Source organism: Herpailurus yagouaroundi, unplaced genomic scaffold (genome assembly GCF_014898765.1).
Source record: "Herpailurus yagouaroundi ecotype Mexico unplaced genomic scaffold, PumYag 28, whole genome shotgun sequence".
Taxonomy (NCBI): domain Eukaryota; kingdom Metazoa; phylum Chordata; class Mammalia; order Carnivora; family Felidae; genus Herpailurus; species Herpailurus yagouaroundi.
Genome location: NW_024412376.1, coordinates 155167889 through 155184513, shown reverse-complemented (window position 1 = coordinate 155184513; position 16625 = coordinate 155167889). Strand labels below are relative to the sequence as shown.

The window sequence follows — 16625 nt, the reverse complement described above, 5'->3', positions numbered from 1 at the left end:
CAGTGCCCTTTGTTTCCACCTGTTCTTAACATCAGTGCCCTTTGTTTTCACCTGTTCTTAACATCAGTGCCCTTTGTTTTACCGTTTGCTTTCTTTCTGTATTCTATTTTCTATATTTTATTTATAAGATAAAATGCTCTGAGAGTAAGACATCACACTCATGTCCTGGAAAGTAAGACCTATTTCAAAGTGCATTACTTCAGAATAAGGACATGTTGGTGCATAGCCACGGTATACAGTCAACTCCAGCAAATCTCACAGAGATATACATGCTTTTACTTTCTCTATCATCAAATTCCAGTTTGGCAGTCGACTCCACTGTCTCCTCACAGCAATTTTTCCACCCAGTAGAGACTCCAGTCTAGGATCAGGCATGGCATCTAGTTGTCGGCTCACTGGTGTATTTTTTTTTTATTTAATTTATTTATTTTGAGGGAGAAAGAGCACGCTTGTGCACATGCGGGGGAGGGCCACAGTGTGAGGGAAATAATCTCAATCTCCCTCCGTGGTAGCACAGAGCCCGATGTGGAGCTCCATCCCATGAACCGTGAGATCATGACCTGAGCTGAAATCAAGAGCTGGTCGCCCAACCCACCAAACCACCCAGGCGCCCCACCCCTGGTGTATTTTTAAAAGCTCCCCGGATGACTGTAATGTGAACCCATGTAAATGAATATTTACCACACTAATACATACTGAGTGTCTACCAGGTGCAAAGTATTGTGAATAAATTAGAGTTTATGATTTTTAAGGGACATACTATCTACAAATCAACTATAACATCAGATGGATAAATATCATGAAAGAATATTTACCAAGTCTGTGGGAGGAAACTCTAATTAAATTTAACAAGCTCACTGAGAGTCTACTATGTGCCAGGCATTGTACAAACTTCTGGAAAAACAGATGTAAGAAAAAAATAATCAATGCACAACTAATAATGAATGAATGCATGGCTAATTTCAAAAGTGAGGTTTTTCAAAGGCTTTTCTTGGGGCCAGTGAGACTTAACTTTTAGAGATGAAGACATTTCAGGAGAGGAGACATCCAGAGGACAGTAGAGAGAAGTGAGTGACCATGGAGTAAGCAAAGAAGTGTACTTCATTGTGACTTGAGAACTGAGTGCGTGGGGTTGGATTAGGTTTTCTTGGAAAAGTAGGCTGAACAATGCAAGATGACAGAGTCGCTTTGAAACATAGTTGGGCCGCTTCTTCAAAAGTTAAACATAAACTTAACATACAATCCAACAATTCTATTCCTAGGTATCTACTTGAGTGTAATGAAAATGTGTGTCCACACAAGGACTTGTAATGTTTGTAGAGCATTATTTATAGTAGCCCCAGCATGGAAACAACCCAAATGTGTGCCACAGAAGGTACATATTCATGCATTGGGGTACTACTGAGCAATGAAAAGGAATGAATGACTGATACATACTACAACATGGGTTAACTTCAAAAACATTCTGCTAAGATTTAGCAACTATGTGAAAAAAGCTAGATGGAAATACCACATACTGTATCATTTCACTGAGATGAAATGTCTGAAAAAGACAAATTTATAGACAGAAAGTAGATTAATGGTTGCCTGGTGTTGGAGTTGGAATGGGGACTAAGTACTAATGGGTACCTAGGACAGGTTTCTTTTTTTTCTTTTTTTACATTTTTATTCATTTTTGAGAGACAGAGAGAGACAGAATATGAGCGGGGGAGGGGGAGACGCGGAACCTGAAGCAGGCTCCAGGTTCTGAGCTGTCAGCACAGAGCCAGACGCGGGGCTCAAACCCATGAACCGTGAGATCATGACCTGAGCCAAAGTCAGACACTTAACCGACTGAGCCACCCAGGTGCCCCCCTAGGATAGGTTTCTTTACAGTGATAGCAATGTCCCCAGACTGGATTATGGTTATAGAGTAACAACTCTGTACATTTACTAAAAAAGTTGAATCATACACTTACATAGATGAATTTTATAATATGTAAATTATACTTGAATAAAACTGTAAAAATTAAGAAGTTATTAAAATCAGAAAGGAGATATGAATAGTAATCTTAGAAATGAAAAATATAATTATTGAAATTCTAAAACTTAACAAGTAGAAGAAACTCTGGACTGGATAAATTATTTAGAGAACTGGCACACAGGAGGATTGGATTAAGGAATTCACCAGGAGGCAATGCAGAGGCAAAAAAACATTTTTTTTGAAATCACATTTCAGGATATAGATGAAGTGGCTGGCTTCCTCACTGACCTAACAGCAGTTCTAGAAAAGAGAATGTAGGCAATGACAGAGAAACAATATTTGAAGAGAAAATCATTGATAATTTTCCAGAATTAAAGAGAGCACACCAGTCCTCACCAGAAGGGACACTCACTCACATCTAGAGAGTTCTGGTGAAACCGCTGCACGTCAAAATAAAACAAACACAAATCTTGAATACTTTCAACAGAAAGGCAGACTGTCTACAAAGGAATGAAACTTAGACTGGCAGCAGAATTTTTACCAGTGACAATCAGTACCAGAAAACAATGGGGCACCTTCATCAAGGTGCTCTGGGAAAATAACTACTCACTAGAATTTTACACCCAAATACATTCTCACCCAACACTGAGGGCAAAATACAGTTCCAAATATACAAAGAATTCCCTCCCCCACCCGGACCCCAACAGAAAGGATTATTAAAAAATGAACTTCAGCTAGAAGAAAAGCAAACCCAAAGAGAAGGCTTTGGATTTGAGGGAAAAATAGTGAGAAGAACCTGATGAAGTATCAGTGAATTGAAATAACTCTTGACTATAAAAATGATTTTTATTTTTATTTTTTTAATGTTTCTTTGGGGGGAGAGAGAGGGAAAGAGTGTGCAAGTGGGGGAGGGGCAGACAGAGAGAGGGAGGCATTACATAATAAGAATCAATATGACTTCTAATGCAAAATAGCCTTTGAGAAACATTGCCTACTATGTGCTAGGGATCATGCTGCTTTTGTCACTGCTGTGTCTTCAGTGGTTGGCACATAATAGGTGTGCCATAAATACTACTGAGTGGAATGATCACCACATTGTATTGAAATAATCTGTTTACGTGTTTGTTCTACACAGGGGTAGGGACTCCGTCTTAGTTTTGTGCCATCAATATTTAGCACTGGGCTCGGCACACAGCAGGCACTCCATAACTTTAAATGAATTCAAGGATCATCTCTTCCATAAAATCTCCCTGTCTCTGCCTATAATGGCTTACCCCTTGTTTCCACTTCTATAGAACTCATAATTTGAAATACCCAATTTAGCAACTGATTACACAATAGTGTCTTTTAGTTTTCTTTTCATATTTCAAACCTTGTTTTTCCAAAAGCATTTTAGATTCCTTACAGATAATGATGTTTTATACTGTGCCTAGCACCTTGAATCAATACTTTTTGGGGGGATGAATGTCGTATTTGAGTAAATGTAGATCAGTGGTGCCAAGGTCTCAAGGGGTATCTTCATTCTCTTTTTTCAATCCTTGACTAAAGAGATCACTGTTTGGAGACGGGGTCATATGCAAAGAATGTGGACAAGTTGATGGGAGGGGCGGGAGAAGGCAGCTAGTGCCCAATTCCAAGTCTCCCTGCTGTCTTCCTTCCAGCAAAATAGAGAGGAAAATGCCTGTGAACCTACCAAAAAATGGGTGTGGGGAAGTGGAGGAAGATAGAGAAGAGAGCACGTCCCGTACACTACTGGACAGAATGTGGACCTGACCCTTCCACTAGCAGGCACGGTACTAGGAATTTATTATGAGATCAAAAGGAAACCCTGAGGCAAAAGCTACATTCTCACACTGGGGGCCTTGTATAGAAAACAGAGAGGGATGCTATTTCCAGCTATACACAAGGCACAGAAAGGGAACCTACCACAAGGAGCTCCTAATAGGGAAGCTGCAGAGGGCTAACAAAGGCCAGTGTGGTATTTTCTTGCTGGTCTTCATAAGGAAGACATCAGGGTCTGGAGAGGTTCAATCCAGTTCCTGGGAGGAGGTAGGGAGATGGGCCCGCTGACCTCCCAAGGTCTTTTGTAATCCAATAATTAATGGGGGAGCCGTACACTTCCCCACTTATGCTCTTACACACATCTGCACCCAGTTTGATAGTAAGTCCTCTGGGCTGCCTTCCAGGTCTAGTATGGTGCCAGGCAAGCTGCTGGCACTCAACAAATGGCTCAAATATTTGTTGAATGAAGGAATAAATTAATCAAGTGTTTAAATAGAGCCTGCATGACCTCCCCAGCTCTAAAGTACAATGATGAATCAAATGACAACATTCCAGGCACGATCACTTGAGCAGAGCTGCCAAAGGAAAACACACACACACACACACACACACACACACACACACACACACACACACACGCACTGATTCAACTAGGTTTCCCACCTTGGGAACACAGACCACCTGCTCGGCACGCAGTCTGTTGGAGTTTCCTTGGCAAGGATCCTCTCAGCTGCTTTAAGGATGGTGCTTCCAGAAGGTCAAGTTACCAAGATTTAGGACCGCTCCCCTAACCGGTTGGCCTCCCAGACAAAGTTTCTGCCCGGATTCGTCCTGGGCCTCCCCTGGGTGCGTCTGCCCTCCCCCAACCTGGGGCCCCTGGACGCGCAGCTCGCCTGCCCGCAGCGCCTCACCTTACCTTGGTGAGCTGGGCGATCTTCTTGCACATTTTCACGTGCATCTCGGGATCCCAATCCATTCGCCAGTCGGTGCCACCGCGGGCATCAGCTTTGGAGCCCTGGCAAGTCCCGGACGCGTGAATTTTGCTGTTAAGGACAGAAGCCATGGCTAAAACGCGTCCGACACTCAAGGGCTCTCGCTAGTGTTCTCGCTGCCCGTGGTGTGCACGTGCGTGCGCGCGCGGGCGTGTGAGCGTGTGGGCTTCCTCCGGAGCGGTGGCACTGCAGTCCCGCCGCCCGCACCGCCGAGCGGCCCCTACTGCCCCGAGGTGTCGGCCTCTCGGCGGTCCCCGCGCCCACCCTCCCTTCTCCGGCGCTCGCTCGCTCGCTCGCTCGCTGGCTCGCTGGGTCTCTGGCTCTGCGGGCACCCGCACCCTGCGGCGACACGCCGAGGATCCGCACGTGCCGCTAGTGACCCGCGCGCCGCTCTCCCGCCCGTGCGGGTTTCGCCTGCAACAGAAGTGCTTCCGCGACGAGGAGCCGCTGGCCTTGGAGAGGTTCGCGCTGGCCCCGCGCCGGGCTCTCGGACACGTGGGTGGCGCAGGGCTCTGGACTCAGCAGCGACTGCCCCCGCCGGCGGTGCGCATCCCAAGCCAAGGAAGAATCAGAGCCGGCCTCAGCCTCGGGCAGCCGGGGCGCGCGGTCTGGGAAGGGGCCCTCGGCGATGTTCTGCGGGGCGAACGGGTGGCGAGGGACCGGGCAACCTTGATGGGCGCGCTCAGCCAGAGGCTCTGGAGCCTCGGAGCTCGGCGCTGAAGGCGGAGATGGGGGCGGGATATATAGAGAGGGGCAGGGAGGTAAAGAGCAAGTCGCGCGGTTGCAAGGAGGTACCGGGACCAGGGCGCACGGTGCGGGCCCCAGCGGGGGCTGCGGGTGGCAATCCCCCTTCCCCCATCTTGGGGAGGAGCCCGGACGTTGCGGGAGGATTGCCGGAGATCACCGAACAAAGGGAAGAAGCCAAAGGGGCGGCCGAGGAGCTGGTGACAGAAATCTGGGAAGAGAAAGCGCGGAACGCGTAGTACCAGAAGCCGCAGGAGCGAAGAGGGAAAGTCTCAGAGAGATAGAAACGATGGTAGCAGGTGTGGGAAAGGAGGAAGCAAAGAGGAAGGGGGTAGTTGAGTAACAGATGGAGCTGAAAGTCTAAGTACACAGAGCCCAGTGAAAGGGAAGTGACTCATCCCTCTCCACACTCTTGGCCACTGGCCAACTGGAGGCAGATCTTGTCACGATTTCGAGCTTGTGCCTTTTTGTTTGTTGAATGTAAGAGTTAGCGGCCAAATTTCTTTGTGACTTGCTTTCTCTGGTTTCAAACAGTGGGCTTTGGGGAAAGTGATAGCACCCTCATCAGATTTTCCTAACATATGAATAATAGCGTCAACATAATAAGCAATTTTCATGGTTAATATATTTTATTTTAGAAACTGCCTCATATCAAGAATTTTAATAATCTTGACAAAGCAAGCAAGCTTCCAAATGGTTTCGGAAATCACAATCCCATCCCTCTACACCGCAGATAACCATACCCCTTTTTATAGATAAGGGAATAGATCCAGAAAATTTGTACAGTCAGGCAGTTGCAAAAGTAGCCCAGTTGTGTCTGAAACCAACATATTCCTCTTCTAAATTCCTTACTTTAACGCCAGTATACTACACTGGGTAGGAATGGCCAATCTGGGTTTTGGGCTCCTAGTATATTATCTTAGATTCCCTCTCCAAGGCAACATCTTAGTTTCCGATTCATTTAGAAAACACAATGCCTGGATCAGAATCACTGCCAATGTGGGACCCAAGGAATTTAACAAAAAACCTCTACCCCTGGACAAGCAGAGCAAGACTAACTCCATTTTGTGCTATACCCACCATCTCATGTATAACCCCCACATGACCTGCTTATTGCTTTAAGACACTCCCCCACCCTAGTCAAGCCGCTGAGCACACCCTTACTGGAAACTGGCTCATATAGGAATACTGAACCCCTAACCGCCAAAGAATGTAAACCTCGCCTTTTGCCCGCCAAACTTGCGCGCCAATTCTGACCAGAGTGATAGGCTAGTTCAAACAGTTACTATAAGGTAAATTGTAATTCAATTGGCCACCTGCGTATGGACTGGCATGACTATGCAAATTTCTGTGTGTGTGTTACAATCTCATCGGCCACTGGCCCCTATAAAACTGCTACGCCTCTTAACCTAGGGGTCCAAGTCCCTGCTCTGCTGTGTTGGGTATACTTGGGCCCAAGCTCGAGCTTGCAAATAAACCCTCGTGCGTTTGCATCGGTATCGGCTCCTTGGTGATCTCTCAGATTCGAAATCAGGGGCATTACACCAGGAGACTGACACAGATTTCCAGCCTTAAGCTAGACTCCCAGAGTCAAAATACTTGGAGTTGAGGGTCCAGGAATCGACATTTTACACAAGTTCCCTTTAGAGTAGTTTCTGCAGGATCTTATTACACATTAAATTTTATGGGAATTCCACCACTGTGTAAACTCGAGGGAAATTAGCCTTTTTAGTGCAAAACTTTACCAAAAGTTGTGCACCATTTCGGAAAGTCACATCAACAATGACCACATGACTCATGGTATTTGATTGCCAGTGCAACATCCTTGTACTATATTTGACGCATTCATGGGGGGGTTTACCTATATGTGCAAACATCTGAATACTATATGATACCATAAGGTTAATCATATCAGAGCATGTCTATATTGAAATATATATGACTTAGTTATAATTATTTTCCTTTTATTTCTCCTTTATATTACTGTCAAGGAATTATATTGATTTTAAAAATGCGTGTACTAATTTTAATTTTTTTATGTTTATTTAATTTTGAGAGAGAGAGAGAGACAGAGCACGAATGGGGAAGGGGCAGAGAGAGAGGGAGAGAGGGAGACACAGTATCCAAAGCAGGTTCCAGGCTCTGAGCTGTCAGCACAGAGCCCAACGTGGGCCTGAACCCAGCAACTACGAGATGACCACCTGAGCTGAAGCTGCCGCTTAACCGGCTGAGGCACCCAGGCACCCCTAAAATGTGTGTACTAATTTTTAAAATTATCTCTGAACTTCAGTATAGTAACATGAACATTATAAAGAAAAGTGACACTGGGTCTGAATAGGATTGAGCATCACTCCTGTAGATGATCATATACACACTAAAGTTTAGTAATACTGCAATGTAACCACAAGTTTTACTTATTTAAATATGATCATGTCTAGGGGCCAAAATATTTTTCCAGTAGGATATATTATACTTTCAACTTTATAATGGAAGACTGGGAAAACCTCAGATTCCCTTATCAGGCTTTGTTGGACCACAGCTGCTGTAAGGAAGTTACCATAGCTGACCTGTCTTGGAAAGAGTCCTCTGCAGCTGCCGGGATTTGCTAGTGCTATGATTAGTAGGTCTTTCACACTATCAGGAATGAAAGAGAGGGCAGAAGAGAATTAAGCACTGTATCACATATGGGGTGTGTATGTGGGGAACAATTATTAGACCACTAACATGATCTTGGCATTGTACTATGCTCTTGGCACATGTTCTTACTTCCTCTAAGGTACTTATTATTATTGTCATTCTACAGACTATGAAGTTAAGGGAGGCTAAGCACCCAATTTTATACAGCTAGTAATGGATCTGGGTCTGATTTTGAAGGCTATTTTTCCCAGAGCACGATGCTGGAAATATGAAATTCTTAAAGCCATAATTGATTTTTCTTTCTTTAGATTGTAAAAATATAAGCTTCTTACAGTAGTCTTTGCCTAAAAAAAAAAAAAAAGACCCTCGCCTGTAATAAGACAAAATATAAGAAGCAGGCAAAAAATTACCCAAATTCTACACTTAGAGAAAATAACTATTAATATTTTAGAGAAGATTCTTGTAGATGTCTCTCTGCACACATCTAAAAAATGTTATGTTCATGTATGCAGTTTTAAAACATAAATGGGATACTGTACATAATGTTTTTGAACCCTATTCACTCAACATAAAACATACATCTTCTTCCTCTTTTGGCAAGAAAGATCTACAATCCCATGTTTAACAACCAGTACTCCGTTGTATACAAAATATCCTATTTATCCTATCCCCTATTGAAAAAAAAATTATATTTTAAGCAAAATGTTTCCTATATGTTCCTATTTGCTGTGTGTATTTTCTGTATTGAGAATATTCAATTGTGTCCTAAAGGACAGGAGAAACAAAAAGGATATATGATATTCATCTGTTAAGTATAATAGGAAAAACAAATAGCTTAAATTGTTAAGAAGTGTTAAGTACAGAAAGTATACTGTAAGACACGATTAAGAGAATGGAATGTATATAAAAAGGATGGCACAAACAAGAGTATTACTGAAAATGATGGGAAGGCCAAGCTGTCAATTAAGATGATACCAACTTCGAGTCAATTGCTACATTATCCCCTCAAATGCCGTTCGTGGTTGACACCCATTCTGGCCCCATGAATGTTCTGTCTAGAAAAAGATAAAAAACATGGCTCTCAGCAGACCTCTAACCAGGCATACTTGTCCCTGCACATTTCTGATAGAAGCACTTATCGGCTCTAGGCACCCTCTCTCTGCTGAGCCCCCTTTTCAGTTTCAGCTGTTGCCGTTTTAAGTGCACTATCAGAAGTGAAGGTTGATGCAGCAGATGGGACATAACACTGCATGACACAGGGTTCAGGTAATAAAGTCCTCCCAGCTCCCTGGCACCTTATCCTCAATGTCTTCACCTTCACTGTACTTTCCAGCTGACTTCTATTGAAAAGTGATTCAGTAAACCTTGTGATTTGAGCACCTTAATTTGGGCTGTGGAGCTTCCTGTCCATGACATATGGGATAGTGTATTTGGAGGCTACCACTGCATCGAGATAACTTCCTACATGACATCATACATGGATCTTTGCATACATGTGCAAATATTTCTATAGGAATAAATCCTCATAAACCAATTTCAATAGGTCAGCAAATTTTAAATGTTGATATATATTGCTATACTGTTCTCTTGAAGTTATTCCAACTTATACTCTCATTAATAGGGCACAAGGGGTGCCTGAGTGGCTCTGCCAGTTGGGTGTCTGACTCTTGATTTCAGCTTGGGCCACGATCCCAGGGTTGTGGGATTGAGCCCCGCTTCGGGCTCTACACTGAGTATGGAGCCTGCTTGGGATTCTCTATCTCCTTTTGCCTCTCTCCCCCTCTTGTGCACACTCTCCCCACCCCCCCCACCCCCTCTCTAAAATGAAAAAAAAATTTTTTTTAAATAGTGCACAAAAATGAGTGTTTTCCCATACCCTTGTCAAAATTAGCAGCTTTTTTTTTTAAGTTTATTTATTTATTTTGAGAGAGAAAAGGAAAGAGAGCAGGGCAGAGGAGAGAGAAGGGGAGAGAGAAGAAACCCAAGCAGGTTCCACACTGTCAGCTCAAAGCTGGCTCTATCCCATGAGATCATGACCTGAGCCGAAATCAAGAGTCGGATGAGCCACCAACTGAGCCACCCAGGGGCCCCACACTAGCAGCTCCTGATCTTCAAATATCTTCCATTTTAATACGTAAAGCGTGTCTCTCCCTACACACCATTTCCGTGAATATTTTTTTTTAATTTTTTTTTTAACGTTTTATTTATTTTTGAGACAGAGAGAGACAGAGCATGAACGGGGGAGGGGCAGAGAGAGAGGGAGACACAGAATCGGAAACAGGCTCCAGGCTCTGAGCCATCAGCCCAGAGCCCGACGCGGGCTCGAACTCACGGACCGCGAGATCGTGACCGGAGCTGAAGTCGGACGCTTAACCTACTGAGCCACCCAGGCGCCCCATTTCCGTGAATATTAGTAGGGCTATTGGAACACCTTTCCACAAATTGATCAGTTGTTGGAATTAAACCTTTTTTCATTGTTTTCGTGGGGCTTTCTTCCTTATGTTGGAATAATTTTCTAGGCCCAAGTTGGAGTGCCCAGAGTGCCACATCTGCCAACTGAAACTTAAATACCTTTTGTGTCCTTGTAAATTTTTTGCCTGACCAGAATCAGTATATGCAGTGAGCCAAGCCTCAAACCCCAAGCCAATTCTGGGCCCTGGGCTTATTTCCTGTTCCTCCTCACTCCAGACGGGTTGACTCTGTGGTCCCAGCCAATCAGGTGTTTTCTCTTTTTCTCCTCCTTGTTCTTTATCAGTTATCCTACAAAAGGTTCCTGCCTTCTATCCTATTTTGTAGTCTCTGAACACAGACTGTCCACTTTTGTTGAAGGTAAAAGAAAGTAATTGCATCCTAAATGAGACTGGTTGTTTGGAGTGAAGTAGCTTGGGACAAAATCTGAATGCTAAGGAAAGTTGTAGAAGGTTCGTGAAGGGAAATCTTTGGAAAAGAATTTCGTGTGTGGTCAGGATAGACTAAGATTGAGATGAATGGATTTTAAAAGTATAGTGGTGTAAGGTTGAAGTTCCCACTTTTCTCTCTGTTCAAAACACAAAATTTTCTTGGATTGTTGATCTGCTCTTTTTTTTTTTAACATTTATTTATTTTTGAGAGACAGAGTGAGATAGAGCATGAGTGGGGGAGGGGCGGGGGGTGGGGAGACACAGAATCCGAAGCAGGCTCCAGGCTCTGAGTTGTCAGCACAGAGTCCGATATGGGACTAGAACTCACAGACTGCGAGATCATGACCTGAGCTGAAGTCGGACCCTTAACTGACGGAGCCACTGAGGGGCCCCTGATCTGCTCTTGATAAGAAAATATAAACAAAGGTTTTTTTCTCTTTTGTCTGCCGGGAAAACCAAAGCTTGTATTTTTGTCTTTTTCAGGTCTTTGATTACTTAGTTAAAACTTCTCAATGTTAAAGGAGCTTAGCTTTGCTAACAACTATATAATCCTACATATTTGCTTTTGAAATCTTATTGCCATCTTGGTTAAATAAATAATTTAAAGTCTTGAGATTTGTAATGATCTGTAATCCTAGTTAGGATGTGCTTTATAACTTTCTAAGGTTTTAACAAACTTTCAACATTTAAATTGTAAAAGAAGTCTTTGTGACCAATTAGGCTTTTTTATCTGGTATGCTAAGTTACTTGGAAAAGAACTTTCAAATAATGGTAAACCTTAGGTTGTACTGCATGGGTAAATGTTATAACTGCTCAAATATATACGCAATTCCTAAAGTTTTAATGTTCTGGGATAAGGTCCTGACCGATATTCTTATTATGGAAGTGTTATGTGTCATAAAAATCACTGAATTTCCTTGTCATTTGCATCATAATGAACTCTTATCAGATCTTTAACAGTGTCCATTTCTGAGATTTTGTCACTAATAGTTTTGTACTTAGGCTGTAACAAAACGTGTTTTATCTTCAAGGAGATTCATAAAAAGGACTTTTAGGACAAATACAGGTATTTGACATCTTTAAGATTAATACTAAAATGGGTTAGAATTTCCAGAACGAAAAAGTTGCATCCAAACTGAACAAGAATTAGGAACATGGGACTAATGAACTGAGGAAGATTATAGTTTTGTGACTCTTGTTGGAAATACTGCTGGTTCTCTAATGTCTGTTCTTCTATATTAAGGAAACTTTCTCTTAAGATATCTATGATATACAGAAATGTGATAAAATGTTCATTTGTAAACTGAAGCAAAAGATAACTCTTTTCTTTACCTAAACCCTCTAAAATTCAAGAAGTCTCAGTGAGTATTCTTCCAGCAATCATTCTTATTTGCATAAGTTCAGTAAAGATCTATTCTCCTTGTAACAAGACACGACTGAAAATGCTGATTATTTTACCAAGGCTGGAATGTCATCTTTGAGAGTGATATGCACAGACTCAGATATGACCAGACAGCTTTAAGGAACTAAGGTTGACTCTATGAAACATGGAGCCATAGAGCCCCTTGGAAATGTTGGCCTGATACATTGCTTACAGAGTTCCCAGCAGCCTTACCAGGTGAGTAAAGAATGTTACTTCCTGGCAGGTGCAGGAACCTCAGGATATCTTGGGGACCTGGTGAAGAGGAATTTGCCCAAATCTACAGGTATTGCAGGCATGTCTGATGGCAAGTATTTGGCTTGGCTTCTGGTCTGGAGAGGCTACTAAAAGTTCAATCTGGTGATTCCTTATAAAAAGTTCCAACAAAGCAAACTTTAAAAGATCTATATGATCAATCACTATTCTTGCTGAGCTTATGTAGATAATCAGGCCAAGTTTGTTAAAACTGGACTTGTTTTACAAGCAAATTAGTATTGATTTGGCTATCTCTGGAAATGAGGGTTTTTAGAGAGAAAAACTATGTTTCAATAACACACATTCATGGATGTTAAATTCTAGTTCTGATTGTCTTTAAATGTTTATTATCTGCCTAAGCTGGACAACTTGAGGTAAACTTAAGAGATACTGTCACGATAGCACAAGTATGGACAATTTTCTTGTTATTTTGTGGAGATAGTAACAGGACCCTATGGGTATATTATTTAAACAACTGGAAAATGGGATGAACACACCCAACAACTGTATATGAAAAACCTTTACTCACTGTAGATCTATCAATAGATAAAGACTATAACGCTTTATTAAGTTATTCACTTGAGGCCAGATTAATTAATAAATCTCTAAATCCTTCCTAAACCTGAACTGACAGTTCCGAGAAACCTACCCCATATAAACCCAGGATACCTGGTTTAATGAAAGGATTGAAAGTCCAAAATAGCAGGGAATTTAATTCCAAAATGGAAGGGACCCTACTGGGTCATATTATGTACTCCCACTGCAATAAACTTAGAGGGGCATTTTTCATGGGCTCCTGTATCCAAAATAAAATCTGTATCCCCATAACAGGAAACGAATGAGTAAACTAATGTGTCTTCTTATTCCTGTGACCCTGCAGAAGACTGCAAACTTCTCTTAGGCCGGTTGTACCTTTCTTTTTCATTCTCCTTTCCCCAATTTATATGGACAATTCCTTCTTACAATGGGCCATTCAAAAGGATCACCACAGACATTTAAATTACAAACCAGAAAAACCCATCTGACCTGCTGCCTGGTCCCACTCCCATCTGAGGATGCTTCAAGCCTGACATCCAAAAAATCTCACTAGCAGACACCGGGTTTGTAATTTGCTGTAACCATTAAACTGTATTTTTCTTGTTTCCATAAAAACACCTCTTATTAATTACCCGATTGTTCACTAAACAAAACAGAGTCTATATGATGGCTAAACACCACCTGTTAAGTTAAGGCCTTAAATGACTCTCGAAATAACATTACATTATTAAATACTAAAATAACTCAAATGCATAAAATAGTTCTACAAAATAGAATGGCATTAGATGTTTTAACTGCTGCACAACGTGGAACTTCTACTCTCATAAAAACAAAATGCTGTGTATACATTCTATATTACCCCAAAAATATTTCTGGATTTTAACTGATATGAATTCTCAAATTGGTGTTTTAAACAATCCCTCTCTTACTCTTAAATATGGAGAACAAACAGAGGGTTACTGGAGGGGTTGTGGGAGGGGGATGGGCTAAATGGGTAAGGGGCATTAAGGAATCTACTTCTGAAATCATTGTTGCACTATATGCTAACTAATTTGGATGTAAACTTTAAAAAAATTATAAAAAAGTATAAAAAAACAAACAATCCCTCTCTTTCCTTTAATGATTGGTTAAACATCTAGACTAGAGATTTTTGACAGCTACCAAAGGACTTTCATTTGAGCTAATCTTTCTAGTTATTCTAATTATGTTTTGCTGTTTTCTCCCATGTCTCTCTCCCTGGTCCCAAGATTCCATCACTGCAATAACTTCAAGCCAACAGATGATCCTTTCTACTCAAGGAGGTCCACGTTGGATCCAGCTGTCTCTGCCATTTGTAACTCTCCTGTATGTTTCTCAACTGATCAATATTGACCCATAGGTAGGGACAACTCTATGCCCTTGCTTAGCAGGAAGAAGCTACAGAAGACAAGACCTTCCACCTTCAGCAAACTTCAAGATTTAAGGGTCAAAATTGTTCATGGGGGATATGATGAGGAGTATAACACAAGCTGAAGGCAAAGTACAAGCTAGCAACCCCAACCCCCACCCCCCACCATCCCGGTGGACTATGTGTGATATTCCTTGGACACTCCGGGCTACCCAAGAACAAAGGAAAGGGGTTTAAGTACTTGCCATGGTGATGTGGGAAACTAAGGCAAGTGAAAAATTAAATTCCCTTACTGCCTATAGCCCATTGACAAGTCCTTGAAACTGGCAGAGTGACCTCCCTCTAGGAGCTCAGCTGCCTTGATGATGACACTTTGCTAGGGGCAAAAGGGAATCTTGGCTTAATATTATCCTGACCACCCCCCCCCCCCCCCCCCCGGGATCCTGTGAGTATCCTTAAACACATAAAAATTCCTTTGCAAACCTTCTTTATCTTTAACCTCCGAGTATACGTTGTCAATCATACTCCAGGCTTATGGCCTGCTGATATACATCTGAAGGGTCTCATGACTGAGGTTTTACTAAACAGTAATACATGACGTTTTCTTAACAACAGCTAGCCCCTCAAGGTCCTGGAAACCTTGCTTCCAAAATTCCTTAGAGACTTGCACTGTCCCTAACCCCCTCCCAAAGTGAAGGTATATCATGAGTCACTCTTCACCACCTGAGTGCAGCTCTTTCTGCCCACAAGTCCTGTCCCTGGGCTTTAATAAAATCACCTTTTTGCACCAAAGACGTCTTCCAGAGTTCTTTCTTGGTCGTTGGCTCCGAACCCCAAACCATCACCCCAAAACCCCATCAGTTTCTTCTAGTAATTCTATGGTTTCTTTCTTTCTTTTTATGTTTATTAAATTTGACCTAGCTGTGATTTATGTTCACATATGGAGTGAGGTTGAAATACAGACTTGTTTTCCCAGATGGGTAAGCAATTGTCTCAACGGGTATTGAATAATTCATCTTTACCACATTGATAATCTAAGTGCTGCCTTAGGTGAGCTCTTCAGTAGAAATTTACTAATCTTTTAGCTTTTGCTTAGTAATTTTATTTCCTTATCAGTTAAGTAGCATGGGTAACTTGATTGTTATCACTACCAATATATTTCTCATCTAAAACCAAGATCACATTCTTATTTATTTCACTTAACCCCTTTACGTAGAAGGCTTACTCTGCTTATTCCTACTGTTCAAAGGAAAACCACAGGTCCAAAATGGCGTTACTTAGGTCTAAGTCACCAAACCGGGGGTTAATGCCTAGTGTAAGTGCAGTTTCAATCTCCCCCATAAATGTGGTCCTAACTGGTCAGTCAGGAATTTGTTTATAAGAACAAATAAAGTAATCTGTCACAAAGGAAGATGAGGTAATCTGCATGATGACATCCTCTGCCATTCCCCCCAAAGGGAAAGTTACCTTTCTGGGAAGAATCCTTTCTTTCTTTTGCTAATAGCTTCCTTGCCTCACCCTCTTTCCTATAAAAACCTTCCATTTTGTAGTACAACTCCTTGATGCTCCCTCTACTTACTTGACAGGATGCTGCTCGATTCATGAATTGCTTTAAAAAGCCAATTAGGGGCGCCTGGGTGGCGCAGTCGGTTAAACGTCCGACTTCAGCCAGGTCACGATCTCGCGGTCCGTGAGTTCGAGCCCGGCGTCGGGCTCTGGGCTGATGGCTCAGAGCCTGGAGCCTGTTTCCGATTCTGTGTCTCCCTCTCTCTCTGCCCCTCCCCCGTTCATGCTCTGTCTCTCTCTGTCCCAAAAATAAATAAACGTTGGAAAAAAAATAAAAAGACAATTAGACCTTCAAATTACTCTGTTGAATTTTTTTTAAATTTTTTTTAATGTTTATTTATTTTTGAGAGAGAGGCAGACACAGAATCCAAAACAGGCTCCAGGCTCTCAGCTGTCAGCACAGAGCCCGACATGGGGCTCGAATTCACAAACTGTGAGATCA

General features: G+C 42.3%; 1 protein-coding gene and 1 pseudogene across 4 annotated transcripts in view; both read right to left on the bottom strand.

The window, feature by feature from the left end:
- FAM184B (family with sequence similarity 184 member B) overlaps positions 1-16625 on the bottom strand; it is a 195294-nt gene that overhangs the window by 153385 nt on the left and 25284 nt on the right. For 3 of the 4 annotated variants that reach the window (XM_040487276.1, XM_040487267.1, XM_040487290.1), the window contains one exon: positions 4662-4788. In XM_040487276.1, coding sequence (XP_040343210.1) covers positions 4662-4788 — 127 coding nt within the window. Of the gene's footprint in view, positions 1-4661; positions 4931-16625 lie in introns of those variants that run through there. The other variant, XM_040487279.1, reaches the window with a different exon arrangement.
- On the bottom strand, positions 4930-6574 carry LOC121037844 (translation initiation factor IF-2-like; annotated as a pseudogene).